The sequence below is a fragment of the Pollachius pollachius genome (assembly GCF_949987615.1).
Source record: "Pollachius pollachius genome assembly, chromosome: 6".
NCBI classification, from domain to species: domain Eukaryota; kingdom Metazoa; phylum Chordata; class Actinopteri; order Gadiformes; family Gadidae; genus Pollachius; species Pollachius pollachius.
In genome coordinates this window covers 5,520,750-5,541,192 of record NC_136939.1, presented here as the reverse complement: position 1 = coordinate 5,541,192, position 20,443 = coordinate 5,520,750, and the positions used below count along the sequence as shown (strand labels likewise).

Below are 20,443 nucleotides of genomic sequence, written 5' to 3'. Positions count from 1 at the left end.
AGGTCTACAAAAACCTGAAAGTTCCTTCTTACTCCTGTTATAAAATGAGGCATCATCAGCAAACCTTTGTTTGTCTTAGTTTAAGCAAACTGATAAACTGCATAATTGTGTTGACTTGTTTAATAATCTCATAAGACATCATGTGACGGTCCATGTGAATTTTGCTTAATTACCTATAAGTATACAATAAGATAAGTAAGCCGCAATTAGAAAAAGACAACTTTTTATTTCTGGTGATAATAAAGTCTGTCAGCATGTCAGAACAGAGAAAGACAGATACGATACATTGGATACCAAACACAGACCTATGTCTTGTCTTTCATACCACCTGCAAGCACGTCTTCCAACAGCTTTTAGATGCATCTTGCTTTGTGTACTGTAGAAATGTTCTGATAAGATGGACACTTTGTTTTTTTTGTTTTGGCCATTAGTAAATATCAATGCGGAATAAAGGCTATCCCATGTGGAATGATATAAAAACTCAAAATGGCCAACAGTTTAAAATACAAAATCATCACTGATGATTATTGTTGTCTTCTATACATACATACAGGGGCGTAGAAATGAGTTTAACATTGGGGGGGGACACACATCGGAAACCTGACAGATCCGGTATAATTTTTAGGTGGGACAAATGCGCCTGTCTCCGATATTGGAGGGAACACGTCACCTCCGTCCCCCCCGGTTCCTACGCCCTTGCATACATAGGTATGCACATGTTTCCACTGCTAGTACTTATTGGGAGTAATAAATACAAATGCATTTAGATCCTCCATTAGAATTCTAAACCTAACTAGCGTTATAGAAATCCAAGCTACCGTAATACCAAATAGCAGATGAATACAGTCTGATGGGCATCTTTTCCATTAGAACACCAAATGCAACTTAAAATAGATGGTACAAAAAAAAAGATAAGGATTTATGGAATCCCATACAATCAGGGTTAGTTTGTTTAATTGTAAATCATATCTCGATATTTATGGCCAGAACTGTTACGAAGGCAAGGCCCTGACCTCCCAACATGGCGTGAAAGAAATACAAAGTCGTCAACATGGGTCTTGTTTTGTTTACATCTTTCATTTACAGTATACCCCTACACGTCATTCTAATGTTTTATTTACAGACACTTATCCATGAGCTCCACGAGTCCCGTATCTGTTACACCACCACACATCCGTACCCTCTCTTTAGCAGGAATGTAAGTGGATGAAACGACTGCTAGTACGTTTAGTATGACGAAAGCGCTAGTAAAACCATTTCGCCCTCCACCCAATGCGCCCGACTCCAACAGACAATAGAGAAGGACCTACGCTAGAGAGCTGCGATCGGACAAAGGGACACGCCACCGAAAGGACAAATGGGATGGGACTGCTTGTGTGTGTGTTGCGTAACACTTTTAGGGTTACGGGTTGTATTCACTGCATGGTGAGGTCTGTCAACGACGCTACAAGGAGAGCCAGGGAATAACGCACATGTTTGGGTGGCCCGAGGCACTGGAGTGACGCGTCAACCCTCAAGAGAAATCTCGTGACGATGGGTGTCAGCGGGCGAGGCCGTTGGGGGTGCCTGTGCCCAACGGAGAGCAACACAGCGCCCAGCTCAACTGGCTGGAGTCGTGGGCCGTTTTTAGGACGTGCCGCAATAAAAGTTGACCGATTTTTATCAAAAGTAAAACGAAACAGAAAAAAAACGTGTAAATAACAGAGACTCCGTCTTTTACCCTCCTTCCCCGCCCACCCTTCATGAGTCAGAATCGGAGCCCTGACTGTCGCTGTCGCGGCTGATCTCGATCTGCAGCGACGGCAGGTTCTCCAGACGGCTCTTCTTCCCCCTGTGGTTCTGCTGCTGGTCCTGCTTCTGCTTGATCAGGGCGCCCCACACCTGCTGCAGGGCCTGGTCGTCCTCCTCTTCAGGCTCGCCAGGCTCCCTGGCGCCAGTGGCCTTCCGCCCCCTGCTGCCACTGCCCCTCCTGGAACTTCTGCTGCCACCGCCGCCATCGTCGTCTGGCAGGGAGCCCAGCCTGGAGGAGCTGAACACGCCGGAGCTCTCTCGTCTGCTGCTGCTGCTGCTCCTCCTTCTGCTGCTGCTCCTGCCCCCTTCCTTCTTCTCCTCCTTCTCTTCCTCCTCTTCGTCATCCTTGGCATTATCCCGGGGGCCTGCTTGGGACGGGCCAAGTCTGCTCCAGAGACGACCTGGGGAAAGCGGAGGCGATGTAGAAAGAATGACGATTAAGGTAAGTAAATTTGTGCACGCAAAAGGAGAACCAGAAAAATAGGGAATTAGAGATGGAGGGAAAAAGAAAGTAAGTGGGGGAAGAAAGTGCAGCGAGGGGTGTTAGAGACTAAAATAAGAGCAGGTTAAACAAATCATTTCAGGTCGATGTTTTCTTACTTGTTTTCCTGTCTTTGGGCGACGTGGAGAACCGTGCCCTGACGTCCGGGCCGGCGACGCCCAGCCTGCTGTGAATGTCTCTGACCGGCTCTCGTGAGGGCGGGGAGTCCCTCGGGGAGACCGGGGATGGAGAGCGACGCCTCTTCCCCAGACGCTGCCTTACATCTTGGGACACACACACACACAGAGACACACACACCTTAGCCCCTTCGTCGTTCACCTAGACAGCAGTCCCCCTTAAGGCAGTGATATGAAAGTCCGGTCTTACCCATCTTCCCTGGGGACGTCTGGCGTGCCGGCGCTCTGTGGCCCTGCCTCTTCTCCTCCAGGAGCTGCCTGATGTCCGTCACCTTGCTGACGGACGGCGCTTTGGTTTCGCTCAGAGCGCCGCCGCCGTCGCCGATGCGGTTCTGCACACTGCTCCCGGACCCACTGTCGCTGCTCACAGAGTGTCTTTGACACAACGGAAAGACCAAACAGGACATAAGATTACGTTAAACACGCACACATACACGGGAAGCAAGAGAATTAAGAAATACTAAAAGAGATCGATGGCAAAGTTGCACTATAATATCTTTTAAAAAAGAACGCCAAGATTCTAGCAAGGCAACCCTTCCTTCTAATCCCTTGACTCATAACCAAAACCAGGCATGTCTAACTCTGGCAGAGATGATGAGGGATCAACATAGTGAGGGACATCTTTCTGTTTTGTGGGGCTATGGAGTAGAACAGACCACTCAAAACCACTGCCGCCCTGCACCAGAAGCAAATTAAAAGAATGGCTGAAGAATATTGTTCCACAAAAATGGTGTCTGTATCCACATGTTCCATGTGTTTTACAAGTTCTAGTGCTGTACAATTTCTGTATAAAGAGTAACTGGTTCTGGTAGGGCTGCTTGATTATGGGAAAATCCTAATCACGAATATTTTGGTCAATATTGAAATCACGATTATTCGTGATTATTATTATTCATTATTATTTTTGAGTTTGAAAACATGTATTTATTCAGAATGTCTCTCCGAAAAAAAAAACGTAACTGAGAACCATGAAATTTTGCCTTAGAAAAAATACACAAAATGGTCCAAAGGAAAATGTTCCAATCTAAAATAATATACAGATATGTATCCAGCTATTCTGCCCTTTCTATAAAACATTAAATAAAAAAATAATAATAATTTAAAAAAACGAAAAATCAAAATTCGATTAATCGCCCAGCCCTAGGTTCTGGTACTTTCTGCAGTTTAATTTCATTGCTGCCAAGCTTTGCCAGAAGAACACAATGGGAATACCTTCCTCACTCGACCGTGATCACCCTTACTCAAGGTCACTTGAGTAAGGATGCTCAAGTGACCTTACTCAAGGTCACTTGAGTATGGATGCTCAAGTGACCTTACTCAAGGTCACTTGAGCAACCAAACTAACGGGGCTCACCGGATGGTCTTCAGCTCGGTCTCCAGCTCGTCCGCGTACATGGTCATCTTCATGCTCTTCTTGGGCGACGGCGTGGAGATCATCTTCAGCTCCAGGTCGTAGTCCATCTCGTCAGAGTCCGATGAGGCCGCCGCCGCCGCCGCCGCTGCCGGGGATCCCCTGCGCACGCCGATCCGCGCCCGCACCCCTCCCCCTCCTGCCGCGGGCCCCGCCCGGCCCCCGGCCCGGTCGCGGTACTCCACCACCCTGTCGTCGGCCTCCATGTCCTCCTCGCCCACCAGGTCCTCCTCCTCCTCTTCCTCCTCCTTGATGGGCTCCTCTGGAAGGTTGACCAGGTCAGCTAGTAGCGTGGGAGGAGTCATAGCAGGGAAGGGTTAACCCCCGTCGGCTGATGCCAGGATCAGACCACGCAAGAGCTTTGTCTTTTAACGTCAAATTTGGTCTCCCCATTCAGATTTCAGATTAATACTAAAGTATTCTAAAATAGATTAATAATCTTAAATCTGTTCCAATTATCCGACGTTTATAATTGCCCGCGACGCTGAAAGATGGTCTGGTACAGAAGAATCGTGAGAGAAACGGCGGGGGGGGGTTTGTGCAGCCTCACACGGTTTTGGGGTTTGTCTTTGACACTGATGCATGGATGTTTGACGTGATTCTCCACGGCTCCATGGGATTCCTACTGGAGTATCTATGTGCTAGGCAGCGTGTCCCATGCTGTCCCTGATAATAGGCTTCTTACTTTTTATAACGTCCCGCTGAATCCGACGCGTGTGGAACCTCCTCTTCCTTCAGAAAAACAATGGTGGAAAGCCATACAAGTGATATTATTGGTTGATTGCATTTATGCCATGGGATGCTTATGTACGTATCCAAGATCTGCAATTATGTTCAATGTTGAAGCAAGATGCATACAAAATACATTCAACAATGTATTTGCTTGTTGGGCAAATCATTTAACAATACGTCCAAAACTGTTAAAATGACAATTTTATTAATAGAATGTATTACTGATATAACGTCTATGCAGGTGTAAATGTGTTGAATATGTTCGTCGACGCTACTGTATTTACCAGGAGTTGCTGAGGATTCCCTTCATCCCTCCGTAGTTGGGGTTCCCGTACTTCATGTAGTACCGGCTCCTCCTGGCAGCACCCAGTTCCTTCTTGTCATCTGTGAACCAAACCAGGAAGACAGCGCATGGGGAACATGTGCTTCTACGTAGAGCAACGCCGTAGGCTCCGGCTAACAACTCAAAGTTAACGTTACCGTCGACCTCCTCACACCAGATGCCATTGTTTCTGCAGATTTTTATTTTGAATAATAACTAGGTTGTACAGAAGTACAGTCCATATTGATGCTGCATGCTTTCCTCATACCTTCATTACATTTACATTTAGGGCATTTAGCAGACGCTTTTATCCAAAGCGAGCCTTCATAAGGGCTGCTCGATTATGGAAAAAATCATAGTCACGATTATTTTGGTCAATATTGAAATCACGATTTTTCAAATGATTATTTTTGAGTTTGAAAACATGTTTGTTTGTTGTATTTATTCAGCATGTCTCTCCCCAAAAAAAACTTTGTAACTGAGAAATTTCACCGTAAAAAAATACACAAAATGGTCAAAAAGAAAATAATATACAGATATGTATCCAGCTGTTTTTTCCCTTTCTATAAAACATTAAATAAAAAATAAAAAAAAATCGAAAAACTTGATTATGTTAATTTTGCGATCGTTTGACGCTAAAATCGAAATCGCGATGAAAACTTGATTAATCGCCCAGCACTAACCGTCGTGTTTTGCATGGATTGCGTATGTGTGTGCGTGTGCTACTCACCATGTGTGGCGATGCGCAGCAGGAGTTTGTTCCCTTTGAAGGGCTTGACGGCGGGCCGCAGGTCGTTCCTCAGCAGTGACTCCCTCTCGTCTTCAGACAACTGGTCGACCTGAAGAGAGCGCACACACACACACACTTGAACGGATGCTCTTGTTTTCAAGAGCAGTGGCAGCAGAATTATCATGCGATCCGAAAACTACACAATGGTGGTGATGGCGTCGGTTCATGCAAGCCAGCCGTTCGTTTAGGGATGAGATGCTCCGACTGGTTACCTGCCGGTCCACAACTTCGGTTTTCTTCTCCGGCTCTCCCGGGACCTCCGCGCTGTCGACCTTTACAGGCGCCTTCTCCCCTTCGTTGACCTCGCCTTCCTCCTCTTCACCCACCTCCTCTTCCTCAGCTTCACAGGCACCAGGGCTCTTAACCCCTGAAATGTGGGGGGGAAGAAATCATTTGAATTGGCTACAGAGAGAGATATTATGCCTGTTCATGCCTACTCAAATAATAATAACATAATGCGGAACCCTTCTTTTACCTCAGTGTCCACACAAAATACAACAGAGCCTCACACACATTACACTGCATTTGTTTACTTTAGCTCTAACCTTTGAGATTAGGCTACCTACTGAAACCAAGCTAGGCTGATGTCAATGATAATAATATCGTCATCGGCACAAAGTACAGTTCTTCTCCTCACCACAAAGTAATACAACTGATTGTGAGAGTCTCAAAAATACTAAAATTGTAATTTGGACAAAGGTTTGCCTCACCTTTGCTCTGTGTCTGGGCTGGTTTATCGGACTGCGCTTCTGCCTCTGTTTCCGTGGCAACCGCCTCCGGGTCAGGCATGATGCTGGTGTTTATTAGCACCCGGAAGGAGGTGACGTCATCCAGCCAGACGACGTTACCTAGGACACCGTAGAAACACCGGGTGAGAGGTTGTTACATTGTCTGGCAGAAGAGTTTTTCCCTCTGCCGCACACTGACTTAAAGTCACATGGGCCATGAGTCATGGGCCCAGAAAAACGAAGGCTAGACTATTATTCACGGCCCAATTGGTAATGTGAAACGGATAACAGCTTTTGTAATTGCTCCCGGGTGATAACACTTTGAAGAGCCATTTGAAAGTCAACCGACAAAGACTACCAAAAAAAGAGATGACATTACTGTTTGAAATCAATGCATTTTCAACAGACAAGTCACTTCCGCTCTTTCTATCGTTTTAAAAACCAAAGCCATCCTAGTGTGTGAGTGAGTGAGTGAGTGAGTGAGTGAGTGAGTGAGTGAGTGAGTGAGTGAGTGAGTGAGTGAGTGAGTGAGTGAGTGAGGTCTCACAGGAGGTGTCATCGATCCACTCGATGTGGGCTGGTGGGTATTCTCTGAAGTAACCGAAGATGTCCTGTGTGCTCATGTCGTCCACGCCAATCATGTAGATGGCCTCCAGGCGCGCTGTGGGGATGGCTGGGGACAGGACACGGAAGAACCACGGAGGGAACGCTTTAGAACCACAGAGAGAACGCTTTAGAACCACAGAGGTGGAACGCTTTAGAACCACAGAGAGAACGCTTTAGAACCACAGAGAGAACGCTTTAGAACCACAGAGAGAACGCTTTAGAACCACAGAGGTGGAACGCTTTAGAACCACAGAGAGAACGCTTTAGAACCACAGAGGTGGAACGCTTTAGAACCACAGAGAGAACGCTTTAGAACCACAGAGGTGGAACGCTTTAGAACCACAGAGAGAACGCTTTAGAACCACAGAGAGAACGCTTTAGAACCACAGAGGTGGAACGCTTTAGAACCACAGAGAGAACACTTCAGAACCAGAGATGGAACGCTTGAGAACCATAGAGGGAACGCTTGAGAACCAGAGGGAACGCTTTAGAACCACAGAGAGAACACTTCAGAACCAGAGATGGAACGCTTGAGAACCATAGAGAGAACGCTTTAGAACCACAGAGAGAACACTTCAGAACCAGAGATGGAACGCTTGAGAACCAGAGGGAACGCTTTAGAACCACAGAGAGAACGCTTTAGAACCACAGAGCTTGAGAACCACAGAGGGAAAGCTTTAGAACCAGAGATGGAGCGCTTGGAAACCAGAGATGGAACGCCTTAGAACCACAGAGGGAACGCTTTAGAACCACAGAGGGAATGCTTTAGAACCACAGAGGGAACGCTTTAGAACCACAGAGCTTGAGAACCACAGAGGGAATGCTTTAGAACCACAGAGGGAACGCTTTAGAACCACAGAGGGAATGCTTTACAACCACAGAGGGAACGCTTTAGAACCACAGAGGGAATGCTTTAGAACCACAGAGGGAACGCTTTAGAACATGATCATTTGTGACAAGAACAATATCCTAAAACGCAATGTTGTGAATAAATGAAACATCACTAGTGTTTTCTTGTTACATGAGGCATTCTGTATTGATTTAAGCATGCATTACAATTATTCTATTGATCACAAAAGCTTAGAGGAATAGTGTGATTCAAATTAATTATGGCGAAAAAAAGAAAGTGAACACCAACTCTCCTGTGCTGTCGATAATTAAAATGAGGCTCCAGGTTTGTAGTCCTGTTCCCTGATCTTATTAGGCGCTGTGGGCCGTATCAAATGGGCAGTGAATGACTATCGGCCGGGTCATCATAACCACATGCCTCAGGCCTTCTCAAGTTTCGGGTCTGAAAGTTAAAAACTGACTAGACAGAGTCAGGCCGAAAAAGCCATAGAGAGCAGCCATATGAAATAGCAATATTTGTTTTCGCATTGGGATTAAATCATAAAATACTGTTTGAATACTGGGACAAAATAACAGTGGCGCCGGGCACCACATCAACAATATAACACATTTCAACAATCTAGTTTTAATAATAGTAATACATGCACATTTTTATCACAGTGTCTCCAAGACAAGAACGCACACAAGTTAAAAACGCAACAACAGGAATGCAAATGTTAAGAGCACCAAAAAGCACCTTTCATGACGCTTTCCATGTCCAGGACCACATTCCTCTGGCCCTGGACAACCTCAGGACTGAAGCAGAACCGTTGGGCGCGCTTCTCCTTCGCCTCAATCGCCTCCTGTTACCACACACACACACACACACACACACACACACACACACACACACACACACACACACACACACACACACACACACACACACACACACATTTAAATGCTTTTATTTGGATCCAAATTTTACAAAGATGGGCAACAAGAGATCCAAACATTTTGAAGAAGAAAGATTGATAATGTTCACCATAACAGGTTGATCACACACACTTAAGTGATCAAGGTTTAGCGATATTAAAATAGGAGGGCCTGCCATTCAGACACTGGGCAGAGCTTATATTAACGTCTCCCATGGCGACCCTATGGCTCAGGTATATGAGATGCTTCTGTTGGTGACCACAGTCACAACATGACGTGTGCATGCACGGCATGTGTGTTTTAGAGGGGAAGGCCCCCTGAGGTAAAGGTCATAGCCATACAGCCGAGTTTCAGAGAGGCACTGACCTTGGAGTTGACGTCGATCCCGGTGATGAAGGTACCGGCCTTGTTCTCATATCGTCGGGTTGTGTCCTTAAGGTTATACAAAAAATAATTTATTTAGATATGACCACGTTTAAAAAAAAAAATCACAGGAAGTCTATTCAATGAGTCAGTTTCAATATGACCATGCAATTAGCAATATAGTGTGTCATTTATATGAGTTTAATACTTAATGTATACTATACTACAATTTTTTTTCAACTAATTGGTAATAGTACTCAATTGATAAAACTATGAATAATGATAATCATAATTTGCAGGTCAAAATTGTATTGCATTGCATGCTGTATTTATGTATACAAACGCACATGTATTTTCAATGCACAATATTATAAATATATATATATTGTATATGGTTATGCCGTGCACAGCTGGTGGGTGCAGTATGCTCTATTCGTCAATGAATGGTATGACTTAATAACATTGGTCTAGTGCCCGGAGGTAAACATGCAGTTTTTAATCCACACAAATCAAAACATATCAAGACAAAAAAACAAATGCAGAGCCAAATACAGGCACAGCTTTCAATGAAATACTTTATTGCTAAACTCAACAAGTCCCAAAACACAACATGTGACGCGATTGTTGGCCAGCGTACAAAACAGCGTTTCGTCATACCGTCGTTAGTTCGCAGGTTCTTTGTGTCAATTCTAAAATACCATTATATTTATCATATAAAGCTACCAGGCGACCATGCACCAAGTGATTGGTCACCGTTAGCAAGCGCCTTCCATGACCGCCATGGAAACACTGCAGTGTGGGGAAAGACCCGGGCCTAGGCGGGCACTCACCGGTATCAGTTCTTTCAAAGATCGGTTGACGGTGATGTCGTCCGTATCCAGTTCCCCCTCCTCAACCTCCATCGGTTCCGACTCGCGGGCATCTCTATCCGACCCGGATTCCGAGCCGGAGTCGGAGTGCTCAGAGCCGCAGTCGGACTTAACGGACACCCGCAAACTATGCACAGCCGCCATGGCGGAGAACGACCGTGATAGCGATCGTGGTTTGGTTGTTTCCTCTGCTAGAGGGCTCGGCCGCGCTTCTGCGTGCGCTTCTGCTTCCGCTTTGGCCGTGACGTCAAACAGTGGGCGTGGCCCACCAGGCTGCCGTCAACGTTGCGCTGCTCTAGTCCGTCCGCTAGAGGTCAGTATAGAGTGGTGTGATTTGCTCGGTGCAGTAGGTAACGAGCTGTTACCATTTAATTGACTAAATAGTCCTAATGTATGCTCTGTAATTTAATACTTTGATGGTCATTTAATAGTAAAAAAAGAAATTACTCAAGTGAGTCAAAGGCGAAGAAGAGGCGGTTGGACACAAAATACATAACTTTTATTCAGCAGATATCGATTCAACAATAACAGATGTATTATGCGCATAATTAACAAAAAACGTGGAAGAGATTTTGCTACTCTCCGAAAGAGAGAAACGTTGTAAAGAAATAACAAAAAGCGAAATACATATGCTGCCAAGAACAGTTACAGTGCTTAATTGTATTTCATTCAGCAATAGAACGGTGAAGCAGATAGACCTTGATCGGACTAAAGAGTTCCTGTATGGGAACATGATGTCTAATGGCATATATGTATAGGTTCCACCAAGCCTCAGGTGTATACGCAGCCAATCATCAGCCATAGGTATCTGGAGGCACATTTTATACACTGTTCAACAATGCACAGCTACTGATTAACTGGAGCTGTCATGAGCACGACGTCCCTTCATCATCCAAATCACGTGGACAGTAGCCTATATGCATAAGTCAATTTCGATAATTAATGCTACATCATAGAGTTTAAGATTTAGATTAAAATATAATTCATAATTTGCAAAAACAATGTACACATGACATCAGATAACTTACACAAAAAGGTGTAATTACGAAGGAAATATATTTGAAATTATTTTTTTTGTGCTTTCAGTGCAACTGAGACAATATGCATAATACATCTCTCGAGGGAGCATCCTGTTTATATATGTACAAAGGGCTTTTCAGAGGAATATATACAGTCATCGTACTCATTCAGTGCAGTTCAATTCACACCCCTTACCTTCTCGCACCAGATGGCAGTTATGCTACTTTTTGCTCAAAACTATTTTCAACAGGGCGGATTCTTTAAAAAAGATGAATCTAAAATAATCATATAGCTCTTGTTGGGAAACGACCACAATTATTTCAATGTCACAATTTGTTAGATGGAAACAGATGAATTATACATTACGTGGTCAAGAAGCCACAGGACTGAACGGAAAGTTTGGCTGAAGTCACACCTGTGACCTGTGTGTATTTGGTCCTCTGAGCTGTAGAGCAAACGGTCGTGACGGTGTACGCTCCGTCAGGGCCGCTGCTGGCCGTTTCGGTGCCCTACGCGAGCGGGGGGCGGGGGGAAGGGGAGCCTCTTTTTATATATTAGGTAAAAACATATAATTGCCGAAATTGAGTGATAGGTTATGCAATTAAGAAAAAACAACGGTGGGCCTCTTCATAACTAATTTATATATTTTTTTAATTCAATAATGTAATAATTATTTTTATTTTTTTATTTTTTTTTACAAACCATAATTTTTGGTGCCCCCCCAGGTACTTGGTGCCCTACGCACTCTGCGTACTCTGCGTATAGGGAGCGGCGGGCCTGCGCTCCGTCACGACCCCTGAACCAACAACATTTAGAAAAAAACTCAAAGGAATTGATATGACCCTCGAAAATGTTGGTCCAATGGACTGAATGATCAATGGAGATTTGTTTGCAGAGTCCTTATAGATGAATTAATATAGTCTATGGTGGAAGTTTGAAGTTTAACCCCCGGACAAAATTATGGCCAATATAGTGCAAAAAATATATAAGGTTAATGAGAACAGTTTTCACAAGGGATTGGCCCTATTGGAACGCTCCAGAGAGAGGTCAAACTACTAAAGTATACCCTAACATGTGTAGAGAAGTATTTGAATGCAAGGAGAACGCAAAATAATGGGCAAGTGTGACATATTCCATGTGATGTACACTGATAAGCAAGGGGAAAAGCATAGAAATAGGAAAAGGGTGGGTTTGTATCGTAGCTTAGCATTACAGAGAGAATTAACAGTAGCCTACAGCTCAGGTTCCTGTGGAAAAAAGGAGACACAACTACTTCTATCTTACTGCATTTTAACAGAATTAGGCTCCATTCCACTATGTATAGAGAGGTAGTCAGTTACTGGGCTGGAAATACATAGGTAAAATAGCATATGTAAGCCCTGCCATTCCTTGTCAACGGTATCAGTTCAGGCTTTGCTCAATCCAATAATGTCTGTGGCTAATATTAAATGAAGAATGAGTAATTGTATAATTTTGATAAATAATATTAACGTGAGTAAGATTTTCTTTTACGATTTAACAAGCTCTAGTTGCTCACCAATTACTGAATGAACGTGTTCCAACGTTACTGACTCATCGAATAACCAACACAAATATTAAATATTAATAACATCAAAATCACAACAAAGTGCGTTGCCTTTTTACAACAATAGAGGGGGACACCTACACGACTACATTTTTTCAAGTAATGTACTTCAAAATCATGAATTTGCTATGAAACAAGAGGGGGGGGGGGTGGGGGGGGCTTTGCAACAAAGGCGACAGAATATCAAATGTGCTGTACTAGAAAATGCTAGCCACGTCACCCTTTCTTTCATTGCAGCTTCAAAAACCAAAATGTGTCCAGCAGAGTAGACACTGTCAGACTCAATGGAGTTCCCCATTACTGTGGAACTGCCCGTCCCTTATTTGGCAGGAAATGTACGTCACACATTGGTGGTCTCTAATGAACATGTCCTTTGATCAATGGGGAAGAAGCAAATGACCTGAGACGAATGGGATACCTTCATATGGTTTCAGGGAGGAATGGACGAAATTAAATTAATTCATCTTTCAACATCACATGACAATCGCAGGCAGACAGAGAGTCACAGCTGTGCAAAGTTCATTCTCTTCCCAGGTATGTTTGTCTATGCGTGTGTGTGTGTGTGTGTGTGTGTGTGTGTGTGTGTGTGTGTGTGTGTGCATGCGTGAGTGTGTGTGTGTGTACGTGCTTGTGTGTGTGTGTGTGCGTATGTGTGAGTGGTGTATGAGCAATGTACAATTGCTCTTGGGAGACACTAGATCACGTATAAATAAACATTGACTGTACTTCTTGAGATGTGAGGGGCATTTCTTGAATGAAAATGGTTCAGTCACAAGTCTTCCTCTTCCTCATCCTCTTCCTCACCGTCCTCAGCACCCTCATGTCATTCCGTGTTATCGTCGAGTTGGTGTCCGTCACTGAGGAAGGCAAGGTAAGGAGAGAAGGCTGAACAACAATAATAAATACAAAACTGAAACTAAAACATCGACGTCAATAGTGTAAGCCATAACAAAAGATGTAAGTTCACATATTATAAATAGCCACCACAAATTAGGCTAATGTCAGGCTAAATACAAATACAGTGTACAGTCACAAAACCACAAAACAGTTCTAGAAAGAGCCACACACACGCACACACACACACACACACACACGCGCGCACACACACAAACGCACATAAACACACACCCTGAAGTGTACATAGTGTGGCACTTACCATCAAGAATATAGTACCAGAGGCTTCTAATGTCCCTGTCGGTGACAGAGAGAGGTCTTTCACTGAGAGTGCTGACGCACAGAATTGTTCAACACAACAAGAGCCATTTTGAATAGCTGTTCAAAAGCTTTCGACGGAAAAGACACTGACAGGTGAGTTTGTATATATATATACAAACGTAAAACGTCTTCAATAGTGGTTCCAGTTATACACAGCAGGACGGTTTATTGTTAGATATATCTGACCACACACACACACACACACACACACACACACACACACACACACACACACACACACACACACACAAACTAGTGTTGGGTCGGTCGTGAACTATTCAATGCTTTTGAACTCTTGAATTATTTGGTACCAACGAAGAGAACCGTGTGCCGTTGGCGATAAATCTTTCTTATTTTTATTTATTGTTTGCCATCAAATTCTGTTCCCCTCAAGGAGCCATCATTTCCATCAATAACAAACACACACATCACCCCATACTAAGGCTCACTAATGGTGGACCCTTACTCAGTTTTGCGGCAGTGTAAACCTGCAGGTTCTTGGAAGTCAAAGACAGATGGTCTGTGGAGCCCCATGGCAAGGCTGCCAATCAAATCAGAGCAAGTAGTGGAATCCAGGCCAGTGATTGGCTGTAGTACCCTTGGGGGAGTTTATTGTAGCACCCTTTACATTTATTTTCATCATGCCTAAGTGCACATGCACACACGCACACGCATGCACACGCACGCGCACACACAAACACACACACATGCACACACACACACACATACACACACACATATATATGCACACACGCACACACACACACACACACACACACACACACACACACACACACACACACACACACTCATGGTAATACTTACAGCTGAAGAGTGGCTTAGCTTGTCAAAACGGAACTTCAAGTTGGACCTGGGGGAGGTTTTCTTCAGTTCTTGAAGGACGAAACAGAGCAGAAAATAAACATTAGATCACACAGGCGTCTGGACGCCAGCCGCTGTCTCATCGACTTTACTGGTCGAGTGACTGAGTGACCGAGAGACTTGGTAAGAAACCTGCATGTCTGGATCAATGCACAACACACACAGTAGAAGGGCTACAGTGGCCGGAGAGCGCTATAAAACTCTCTGGTCTCGCTTGTGTCGGGTGTGAGGCCGTGGTGTGAAGCCGAGGTGTGAGGGTCCCCGCCGGTCTGAGGCCCCCGGCCGGTCTGAGGGCCCCGCCCTACCTGTGGGACTACGACACATGATGACCGGAGCAGGGGACCCGTCCACGGTCAGACAGGAGGAGTGGCTCTGCCCCGATGCATGATGGGAGACCGGCAGAGCGCTCTGGAGAGAAGACAGACGGGAGTGAGTAAAAATAAGAGCGGCGGTGGAGATAGAGAGTTCGAGAGAAATAAAAGTGTGAGTGAGACAATAGAGAAAGAAATAGAGGCATATATTTAGATATAGACGAACGGACATGTTAAGTGTGATGTAGAGGCACAGAGCAACGTGCAGGCAGAGAGAGGTAAACAATAAAGCAGAATTGAAAGTCGGCATGAAGTGCTGTTCGTAAAGTTCGGGGACAGTCCACGTACGAGCACGGCGTTTATTGTCGCCGTGTCGCCATAACGTTGTCGGGAAGCGCAGTTTGCACACGGCGACTATATATTAGGGTTATGAGTGTAGAGAGAGGGAGAAGACACACACGCACGCACGCACGCACGCACGCACGCACGCACACACACACACACACACACGCACACCTCTGCCTCTGCCATGTGGTGGCTGTTGAAGTCCTCCATCGTCGACGAGGACGGGGAAAATCTGTTGCTGTCTTTGGGTTTGACATGGAGCCTGGAGAGATGGAAAGCCCTGAGTACATACATTGTATACACAGTATGTCTGTGATTCGTCTCTCCGTGTGTGTTCTGTGCTTTGACTGTTTGCCTTGTAGTCGTGCAGTCCTTGTGCCTACAATCATTGTGTGTAATTACTGCGTGGCTGATCATTATTAGGGATAACTCATAGACAGTATTGCATATGTGAGTCAACTAAAATTGGATGATGGTGATGATGTTGATAATGATGATTGTGGTAATGATGATGATGCCAATTATGATGATGATGATGATGATGATGATGGTGATGATGATGAGGATGATGAGGATGATGATGCCTTTCTGACTCTTTGGTTTGTTATACTTCTAATAGGCTCTCATTCGGAAATACTAACAAGAGATTGGAAAAAACTGAAAATGGTAAATTAAGTTTCAAACGATGCAGAAAAGGGTGTAGCTAAGATAGCCAGAAACTCAACCAGAAGGAGTCCTACTCTGGAGACACAGACACAAACAGAGGATAAGGCTTGGGGATGGAGTACAGTGACAGTGCGTAAGGGTCTCGTACCTCTCCCGGTTGTGGTGGGCTTCTGGGGAGCCGGGACTAGGGGGCGTCTCCAGCCTGGCTTCCTGGGCCAGGTGGCAGCTGTCGAAGCTTCGCTGCTCGCTCAGGTGGCTGGAGCGAATATGACACACCATCATTCACCTGTACCGTAGTCATTAGCTCGGAGTACCACGGACGGTATGCAAATGTTTTGAGTCACCCTCGGTGTAACTTATGAATCTGTGAGTCGACCTTTTGAATCATAGAAGAAGTGTGGAACAAACTGACGTCTTAACTACTTAATTATTTTAATTCACCTACACAAAGCTAGAAATGAGATACAGTCTAACATACATATCTCTGGTCTGAATCATTGAAGAAAGCGTCTTAGAAGCAAGAGGAGACTCTTCCAGAAAGTAATCAGCATCACTGGTGGGGAACATGATTCACTCCCACAGTTACGAAGACTCGTCTAAATGAATATAACAACGTTCTCAAGGTATGAGTACAGTAACCTGGCAGAGGGTTTATAGTACCTGCGATAGGTCTGTTTATCTGTCTGACTGTCGACGCTGAGCAGACGTGGGAAAAGACCAGAGCGTCTTTTGACTGGAGACTTCACACCAGACGCCTGTGGAGGACAGGAAACGATAAACACAGCAGTGCACACATACAGTCACAACATTGGTTTTATCGGCATAGAGTTTTTGTTAGTACTCAAAGTCAATTGACATCAGTCATTAAAAAAAAAAAAGAAGAAATATCTTTGATGAAGAATCTCTTTAAAATATAAAAGGTGTTCTAGTTGGGATATAAGACAGTACTGCTGAGGCGTGATGTGAAAATAGGCCATCTGCAATAAACTTAAAGATGTTCTACCATTGATTTTTTCCAAAGCGGACCAATGGGTTAGCAAATCTCAGACCAATAAAGTCAACGGTCCAACTGTTCAACAATTGTTTCGCTGGAAGCACTGTCTGAAACAGTTCTCCATTATATTAGAAAATATCGACAATAAGTGGCAAACCTTAAATTTAAAATGTGTGAAATGTAACTCACATTCTTAAATTACTTTGCAGTAAACTATACAGCATACTGAACACATTTATCCTCCGTTTGGGTTCCGACAAAGAGTAATGCACGACATATATTCTGCACCATACTTTAACACCCATACACTCTAACGTATTGATTTCCCCCCGCCCCCCCCCCCCCATTCTCACCTCTGTGCCAATGTGAGCCAGACCCCCACCACTCAGACTGGTGGGCAACGCACCCCCACCCCTCGCCATGGTCTCCATGGAAACGCTGCGCCCTCGCATGGCCCTCTGGGCGTGGCGGGCAGGGGGGAAGATGTTGGAGCACAGATTAAAAGCACATCAGGAGATAAGGGAGAGGTAAACGGAGCTCTCTCCAGGACTGTTATTGTTTCAAGGGAAAGATTAGAATATTCAATATGGTCTGATCTCTGTGTGTGCGTCTGTTAGTGGCTCCATTGGGGTGATTCAGCAGCCCCCCCCAATATCACTTTGTTCTAGTAGGCTGGAGAGAGAGCAGGAGATCCACGTCATCAGCTCCAGTGTTACCCGATAACCCCATAAAAGACAGACAATAAATAAATAGATGAAAAGTATAAAACCACTCTCACATGGTTTTGCCTATAAATATACACACACACTTACATGCACGAACACGCACACACACACACACACACACACACACACACACACATACACACACACACACACACACATGCAGTCAGACGCACAGACACACACGCACACACACACATACAAGCACATACACGCACTCGTGCAGACACACACATATACATGCATGACCAAAAACACGCACTTGCACACACACACAAACACACAACACACACACACAGAAGGAAACACACACACACACACACACCTTAATGGACTCCAGCAGCCCTCCATGGGCGTGGCCGTTTTCTCCGCGCTCTTCCTCTGGACCCACGCTCAATCCCAGCATGCACTGGGTGCGCCTGTGCAGCTCGTCATGGAGAACATCCAGCAGAGCTGCCCGCGTCCGCTCCTACGCACACACACACACACACACACACACACACACACACACACACACACAGACACACACACACACACACACAAACACACACACAGGCAGTGCATGAACACATCAGCCGGGGAAGGGCATTCTGCCAGGGTTAGAGAGTTGAACTATTCTTGTCTTACCTCTAGTCGGGCAAAGCGCTCGCTCTTGTAGCACGCCGTCTCTGCGTTGATGAGCTTGGTGAGAAGGAACTCTCTGAACTCTGGGCCCTGGAGAAAAGGCAGAGAGTGGAAGGTGAGCGAGGTCAAGCCTCGGCAGAAGGAGCTTGAGATAGCAAAGCGTGTCGGTCAGACACCGGGTACAGAGGACTGAGGACCCAAAGAAATGTAGACTTCGCCATGTATGTAATGTAACATATGTAATGTAGACTTAAATACCCGTGGCTTGGTTTTGAAAAAAGATCCGCCACTCCCTCACCTTCCTGAAGACTGCCGGGTTGGGGAGGGGCGGGCCAAACGATGGTACATCCTCCCTGGCTGTGACGGACACCTGCCAATCAAACACAGTGAAATATCAATTACAATTAGGGCATTTAGCAGACGCTTTTATCCAAAGCAACTTACATCGGTTAATACACACATTGACACACCGACGGCAGAGTCAACCACGCAAGGCGACAGCCAGCTCGTCAGGAGCAGTTAGGGTTAAGTGTCTTGCTCAGGGACACATCAACACTCTGGGGGAGCTGGGGATCGAACTAGCAACCTTTTGGTTACAAGACAGCTGCTCTACCTTTTAAGCCGACCCAAATATCCAAACATTAATGCTTTGATAAAGAATGAATGCATTTCACCAGTATTGCGTTGTTGTTATTATAACAGTGAGTTAAACTCTGATAACCCTAATCCTAACCCTTTCTCAGAATTTGGAAAATCCATAACAAAAGAAAAACTTTTCTTAAAAAGCCTTTGCCAGACATTTATTCGGCTCCGAAGTTCTCAAACACCCTCTGGAGAAATGCGCTTCGTTCTTCCTCGCATAACACCACCAGAGGAAGGTTTGATCTCTCATCTGTCTTTGACCCGTCCTAAGAAAATGCGTTATGGCTGGATCCGCCCAGACTTTTTGTTGGTCTTTTTGGTGAGTGCAGGTCTGTCTGTGGGAGATAACCAAAGCTCTCTCCACATCGAACGCCTACCTTATAGGTGGTGTCATCACCGCAGGGCTTCTCTGCCTGCACCAGGATGAAGGCATGGAGAAAGTTGGAGGCAATCATGTCCGGCACGAAAGGTGTAGCCTCTTCCTGGAACACCAGCCCCACGATGTCATTTCCTATGTGGCGTTTTCTCTGCAGCTGCACAGGTGTTATGGGGGTGAGGCAGAGTGAGACACCAGCCATTGGACTTAAGTGCGCTTCAATAAAATCGCTACGATAAATGCTACGATTTGCTGCGGTAGACGTCACAGACGAAACGTGGCAGCGGGCTCAGTGGGGTGCCCTAATTGGCTAAAGTGCCCTTTGGCCAAAAGAAGAAAAATACATATTTCAACTTTCTTCATCATAATAAGTTTATTGTTGTAGTTTCCACTACTCTCATGTGCTGTCGTGGATATGAGTATCATTCTAAACGTGTCGGAGCAAACTGAATCGTTCATGAAATAACAGCATTCTTGCTGGCTGACTCATCTGAAAATTCGCGTGGGGGAAAAGCTGGAGCCAGTGGCCTCACGATGTCTGCTGGAACGCTGTGTATGCAGCATATGTTGACGGGCTGTTATCGTTCTATGTCCTATGTCAGGACACAGCTTGGTTCCGTTACCATGCAGGGGCAGGTTGGGTTTGTCAGCACGGAGGTGGAGCTGATTTCAAAGCCAAAATGGCAGGAGACCCATTTTGAGGTTCTAATGGTATCGGAGTGCAGTAGAACCGGAACATATTCCAATGGAACTTAATCCACCCAAAGGCGCTGTTGAGTTTGAACCGAGCCACGGCAACCCTGTCCATGCGATTCCCCAGGTGTCGGGTGCTGTGTCGGGGTCAGAACCTGTTGCTGGTCCCCCTCCGTGTACGGCAGCTTGGTGGACACGTGGAACATGATCTCCTGGCCCCTGTGCGCCGTGTAGACGGACTGGGTGCCCGTCTGGCCGTGAGAAACATCCAGACCCCCGCGGAACCTACCGGAAAGAAGAGGAGACCGAGGAGG

General features: G+C 45.4%; 2 protein-coding genes across 2 annotated transcripts in view; both read right to left on the bottom strand.

Moving 5' to 3' along the window:
- Nucleotides 1–206: 206 nt before the first annotated feature.
- ncbp3 (nuclear cap binding subunit 3) lies at nt 207–10,225 on the bottom strand. The gene is made up of 13 exons (XM_079738312.1): nt 10,016–10,225; nt 9,189–9,254; nt 8,644–8,749; nt 7,000–7,125; nt 6,435–6,572; nt 5,937–6,091; nt 5,665–5,773; nt 4,897–4,996; nt 4,566–4,612; nt 3,824–4,163; nt 2,660–2,844; nt 2,392–2,556; nt 207–2,192 (listed from the first exon to the last, which is right to left on the bottom strand). Exons 1-13 carry the CDS (start codon nt 10,196–10,198, stop codon nt 1,741–1,743), a joined length of 2,172 nt encoding a protein of 723 aa, XP_079594438.1. The 5' UTR covers nt 10,199–10,225; the 3' UTR covers nt 207–1,740.
- Nucleotides 10,226–10,690: 465 nt separating this feature from the next.
- Nucleotides 10,691–20,443, bottom strand: part of LOC307077055 (rap1 GTPase-activating protein 2-like) — a 43,862-nt gene continuing 34,109 nt past the window's right edge. The window contains 13 exon segments of the mRNA XM_079738317.1: nt 10,691–13,516; nt 13,816–13,850; nt 14,700–14,767; nt 15,062–15,164; nt 15,584–15,674; nt 16,227–16,334; nt 16,739–16,833; nt 17,426–17,530; nt 18,120–18,263; nt 18,422–18,508; nt 18,717–18,788; nt 19,438–19,593; nt 20,285–20,414. Coding sequence (XP_079594443.1) covers nt 13,842–13,850; nt 14,700–14,767; nt 15,062–15,164; nt 15,584–15,674; nt 16,227–16,334; nt 16,739–16,833; nt 17,426–17,530; nt 18,120–18,263; nt 18,422–18,508; nt 18,717–18,788; nt 19,438–19,593; nt 20,285–20,414 — 1,168 coding nt within the window. The 3' untranslated portion in view covers nt 10,691–13,516; nt 13,816–13,841.

Bases quoted from the DNA above. Each gene is read 5' to 3' on its own strand.
- ncbp3 (XM_079738312.1), bottom strand. From the start codon at position 10,198: ATGGCGGCTGTGCATAGTTTGCGGGTGTCCGTTAAGTCCGACTGCGGC. The intron at 8,750-9,188 runs GTCAGTGCCTCT...GTGTGGTAACAG, and splicing joins GGATCGACGTCAACTCCAAG to GAGGCGATTGAGGCGAAGGA. The intron at 2,845-3,823 runs GTGAGCCCCGTT...GTTGTGTCAAAG, and splicing joins ACCGAGCTGAAGACCATCCG to ACACTCTGTGAGCAGCGACA.